The sequence below is a fragment of the Tachyglossus aculeatus genome, chromosome 19, assembly GCF_015852505.1.
Source record: "Tachyglossus aculeatus isolate mTacAcu1 chromosome 19, mTacAcu1.pri, whole genome shotgun sequence".
In the NCBI taxonomy this organism is placed as follows: Eukaryota; Metazoa; Chordata; class Mammalia; order Monotremata; family Tachyglossidae; genus Tachyglossus; species Tachyglossus aculeatus.
In genome coordinates, this window is record NC_052084.1 from 7,430,742 (window position 1) to 7,436,047 (window position 5,306).

General features: G+C 54.3%; 1 protein-coding gene across 1 annotated transcript; it reads right to left on the minus strand.

Moving 5' to 3' along the window:
- Positions 1–1,764: 1,764 nt before the first annotated feature.
- Positions 1,765–3,662, minus strand: CCDC185 (coiled-coil domain containing 185). The gene has a single exon (XM_038760997.1). It carries the CDS (start codon positions 3,633–3,635, stop codon positions 1,884–1,886), a length of 1,752 nt encoding a protein of 583 aa, XP_038616925.1. The 5' UTR covers positions 3,636–3,662; the 3' UTR covers positions 1,765–1,883.
- Positions 3,663–5,306: the final 1,644 nt, after the last annotated feature.

The window sequence follows — 5,306 nt, forward strand, 5'->3', positions numbered from 1 at the left end:
CTCTCTTAGGAAGGGAACGCATTGGTTCTGGAGTAGGCGGTGGGCGTTGGGATCCCCTAGGAGCAACAGTCCAGGTTTGGGCGAACTTGGCATAGTTCCACAAAATGCCATGTATGACATCACATGTGACCCACTGTCTAATATTCCCAAGTGCCATCAATAGCCACTCCATTGGCAGGGATGAAAAAATGCCAGTGATACTGCCTAAACCGCTGCCATGGTAATCGATTCCTTTACCCAGGTTCTTGGGCCTGAAGTCTTGAGACCAAAGCTCATCCAATGCTCTTGATGGAAGGTTCTTTCATGATATTTATAGAGCTTGGGAAAGATCTGGTCTCAGCTCTCAAGGAACTTCACACCCTCTAGAACATTTTTCTTTGAGAGAGAGCCAATATTACCAAAATTTTGGGGGAGAATGAGCACTTCACATCTGTTAAACCCAAACTGAAAACGAGATTAGGGTCCTTCCGGAAGTTTTCGTTTGATTTTTAAGACCCAACCCACCAACCTATAGTTAACCTTGAAAAATAAAAGGGAGAAAGAAAATCGGTATCGAAGTTCACTTCGTTAGGAGCATGTGAAATATCAAAGGCAAATTAACTGAATTTGGAGAACAGAAAAAGTAGCTGGAAACAAAGCTATTCAGAGCCCACACGCGATGAGAATTAAAAATGGATTTGGTGGCTGAACTCGAGGTCGGACTATGCCCAGAATTTTTTTGTTTTAAGGCACAATCAATGAGTATACAATTAGGCTTTCAAAGAATCAGAACTGTTCTTTGTTTCAAGATTGTCAATTCTGCAAATGTTCTGAAAAGGACAGAAATCTTTACAGTCAGTGCAGACTTGGGGTAGATACAGATATGGAACTACTAAATCAAATCAGCAGTTTGGTAAAATGCAAGATCATTCACAAGTGAAAAGGCAAGACTGGAGTCAACTCAAATAGTGGCAGGGAGAAAGTACTGTTAGTCAAAAAGAAACTAACTCTTGTACTTTAAAACTTCAGGTAAAAAGTGACCTACATCATGCTCTGCTCTAGACATATTTCTATACGACTTTTTTTAACCTTGATTTCTGAAAAGATTGAAGGTTTTTCACTGTTTACTGTACCCCGTTTTACTGTCGACTGTTTACCGAATCCCTCTCCCCTCCTCTCTTCCACCTCCCATGAAAGCATTTTCATTTGTTCAGCATCTTATGCTTGCAAGCTACTCCATTAGACGGTAAATACCTCCAGGGGCCTTTTACTTTCGGCGTTTACCTCCCAAGCGCTTAGTTTGACGCTCTGCGCTCGCTAGTTGTTCAACAAATATCACCGCCTGTGTTGTGGTGGATGGATATCCGTGGAAGCCTCTAGGTCCACAGATCCATCCAAATAATATTTAGCTATTATTTTATATTCTCTCATCTCCCCATCCATAACCTATTATTTTGAGGTCTGAGTCCCCCCGCACGACAGTAAGCTATTTTGTGGGCAGGGATCGCATCTGCCAACTCGGTCATATTGTACTCCCCCAAACTCTTCGAAGAGTGCTCTGCACTCAGGAAGCGCTCGGTAAATACCGTTGATTGAGATTTTCAATTCAAGGCGATGAAGATTTGAGGATGAGGATTTCCTTTTCGTAAAGAGTGCGAAAGCCATAAAACACGAGCCGTCTCCAATCCCTCCCTCTCCGTTCCTTCCTCCCACCTCAGGAAACTCCTTAAATAACGGAAGACGAGGCTAAAACGAATTCACGAGAATGAAGCGGGCGGGCTGGGGGAGGGAGAGGGAAAAGCCACTTTATATAATCAATGCCAGTTGATATTCCAGTCACAGAGAATGAACGCGTCGGGTCCTCTCATGGCACGACAGGGCGCCAGGGCCGGCGGGCTGGCGCCTCACTGGCTCGGCTTATGCAGGCTCGCGTTGAGTTGAGCCTCTAGAGCCATCTGATCGAAGGAAAGGCTGTGAAGCGCTCTGACCCCGTCTCTCATCTGCAGGGACGCCTTGGCGACCTTTCGCGATTCCTCGACGACGGCCCCTTTCTCCCTGGAGATCTGGTCCATCTTCCGCTCCTTCCTTCTGATGGCCGCTCGGACTCCCTCCAGGTGGCATTTCTCCTCCTCCTCGGCCATCTGCTTCAGTAAGCAGTGGTTCTTCTCCCTTATGCCGTTGACCTCCCTGGCCCTCTGGGCCCGGTCCTGGATGTTCTTCTGCAGGACCCTGGAGGCCTGCTGAATCTTCTGGTCCTTCGTCTCCACCAGCAGCCTGCGGCGCAGCTTCTTCTGCTCCTCCGTCTCCTCGGCCCTGGTCTTGGCCAGCCGCTGCTGCGCCTCCTCCCTGCCCGCCTTCTCTCGGATTTCCCGGTGCCTCTCCTGCGTCAGGTGCCGACGGATCTCTTCGGCCCGCCGGCACCTCTGCTCCAGGGTCCGCCTCTTCAGGGCGGCCTCGGCCTGGCCCTGGCTTTCCAGCTGGACCCGGCGGGCCCGGTGGCTCACCAGGGCGGCGCGGTTGACCTCCTGGATCTTCCTCGCGCCTTCCGTCTTGGTCTGCGACCTCTTCCGACAGGCCAGCTCCCGCCTCTCCTCGGCGGCCAGCCCGTCCTGCTCCCGGAGGGCCCGGGCCAGGCCCTCCTTCTCCCCGAGCAGCAGCCGCTGGGCGCTCCTGCGGCGGTCGGCCTGCCCCCTGGCCCCCTCCAGCCTCCGCCTGCGGCCTTCTTCCTGCTCGCCGGCCAGCCGCCTCCACCGGCTCTCCCTCTGGGCCAGGTCCTCGGCCCTGCTGTCCGTCAGGTCCTGCTGGTCGTGGCGGAGCCGGTCCCGCCGCTCCTCCCGGTCCCGCCGCCAGCGCTGGCCGCTCTGGGCCACCCGCTGCCGCAGCTGCTGCTGCTGCCGGGCCCGGGCCCGCTGGTCCCGGCGCTTGGCCTCCTCCCAGGCCTCGGACGCCCGCAGCTGCCGCTCCCGCGCCTCCCGCTCCCGCTCGTGGCGGGCCAGCATCAGGGCCACGATCTTCCTGTCCCGCGCCGACACGGCCGGGCCCGGCGCCTTCTGGGCCCGGCCGGGGAGCCGCTCGCCCTCCGCGTGGGCCTCCGGCTGGCGGCGGCGGCGGTGGTCGTCGTCGTCGTCCTGGGCCTCGTCAAGCGGGCCCGGCCCCGTCGCCACGGGCACGTGGTCCCCCAGCAGGGCGTCCGGGGGCGATGGGCCTTCCCGGGGTGGCGACCTCTGGGCCCTCGGCCTCGGCTCGGCCGGGGTGTAGCTCCGCGGCAGCGGCCTGGCCCCGGCCTCGCCGTCCGAGTCCGGCCTCCAGCCTCGGGGCAGCTGCCTCCTCCGGGGCCCGCCGTCCACCTCGGTCAGGCTCCGGCTTTCCCGAGGGGAGCAGGGCGGAGGCGGCGGGGGCGGTGGGGGGGATGCGGAGGACGACCTCGAGGTGCCCTGGCCTGCCCTCGACGGGGGCGACGGGCGCCGTCGAAGGGCGGCCTGCCGAGGCGGCTCGGCGGCGCCCCCTGGCGCCGGGCTCTGGCAGAAGGGCGGCGGGCCGGAGGGGGTGGCGGGGCGCCCCCTGGCGGCGGGGCTGGCGGGGCGCCCCCTGGCGGCGGACGGGCGGGCGCACAGGTCCAGGTAGGCGAGCCGGGCGTAGCGGCCCTGCCTCTCCATCCTGCCGGCGGGGCTGCTCCCAAGTCTCGCGAGACGCCACTGTGGGGCTGGCCCCGCCACGCGGCCTCCTCAGCCTCGCGCGCGCGCGGGGGCCTTTGATGACGTCACTCTACGTCACAGTGGGCCTCACGACGTCGGAGTCCCCACAGCACCCGTATATATGTTTGTACATCTTTATTACTCTATTTATTTATTTTACCTGTACCTATCTATTCTATTTATTTTATTTTGTTAGTGTGCTCGGTTTTGTTCTCCCTCTCCCCCTTTTAGACCGTGAGCCCACTGTTGGGTAGGGCCTGTCTCTAGATGTTGCCAACTTGTACTTCCCAAGCGCTTAGTACAGTGCTCTGCACACAGTAGGCACTCAATAAATACGATTGATTGATTGTACATACCTATTCTATTCTATTTTATTTTGTTAGTATGTTTGGTTTTGTTCTCCCTCTCCCCCTTTTAGACCGTGAGCCCACTGTTGGGTAGGGCCCGTCTCTAGATGTTGCCAACTTGGACTTCCCAAGCGCTTAGTCCAGTGCTCTGCACACTGTAAGCACTCAATAAATACAATTGATTGATTGTACATATTTATTCTATTTATTTTATTTTGTTAGGATGTTTGGTTTTGTTCTCCCTCTCCCCCTTTTAGACCGTGAGCCCACTGTCGGGTAGGGACTGTCTCTAGATGTTGCCAACTTGGACTTCCCAAGCGCTTAGTACAGTGCTCTGCACACAGTAAGCACTCAATAAATACGATTGATTGATTGATTGTACATATCTATTCTATTTTATTTTGTTAGTATGTTTGGTTTTGTTCTCCGTCTCCCCCTTTTAGACTGTGAGCCCACTGTTGGGTAGGGACTGTCTCTAGATGTTGCCAACTTCTACTTCCCAAGCGCTTAGTCCAGTGCTCTGCACACAGCGCTCAATAAATACAATTGATTGATTGATCTATTCTATTTATTTTATTTTGTTAGTATGCTTGGTTTTGTTCTTGATTGATTGTACATATCTATTCTATTTATTTTATTTTGTTAGTATGTTTGGTTTTGTTCTCCGTCTCCCCCTTTTAGACCGTGAGCCCACTGTTGGGTAGGGACTGTCTCTAGATGTTGCCAACTTGGACTTCCCAAGCGCTTAGTCCAGTGCTCTGCACACAGTAAGCGCTCAATAAATACGATTGATTGACCTATTCTATTTATTTTATTTTGTTAGTATGTTTGGTTTTGTTCTCCGTCTCCCCCTTTTAGACCGTGAGCCCACTGTTGGGTAGGGACTGTCTCTAGATGTTGCCAACTTGGACTTCCCAAGTGCTTAGTCCAGTGCTCTGCACACAGTAAGCGCTCAATAAATATGATTGATTGATTGACCTATTCTATTTATTTTATTTTGTTCGTATGCTTGGTTTTGTTCTCCATCTCCCCCTTTTAGACAGTGAGCCCACTGTTGGGTAGGGACCATCTCTAGATGTTGCCAACTTGTACTTCCCAAGCGCTTAGTATACAGTGCTCTGCACACAGTAAGCGCTCAATAAATACGATTGATTGATTGATTGATTGAGGGGGGGCGCAGCCCCTCCCCCCGCGGGATCACAATTGGGGCATATGCCAAGAGCTTAATAGGTAACGGGCACCGTGCTGAGCCCCCAGGTTGGACCCCGTCAATCAATCGATAGTG

Excerpts from the sequence above, each read along its gene's own strand:
- CCDC185 (XM_038760997.1), bottom strand. The coding sequence starts at position 3,635 with ATGGAGAGGCAGGGCCGCTACGCCCGGCTCGCCTACCTGGACCTGTGC.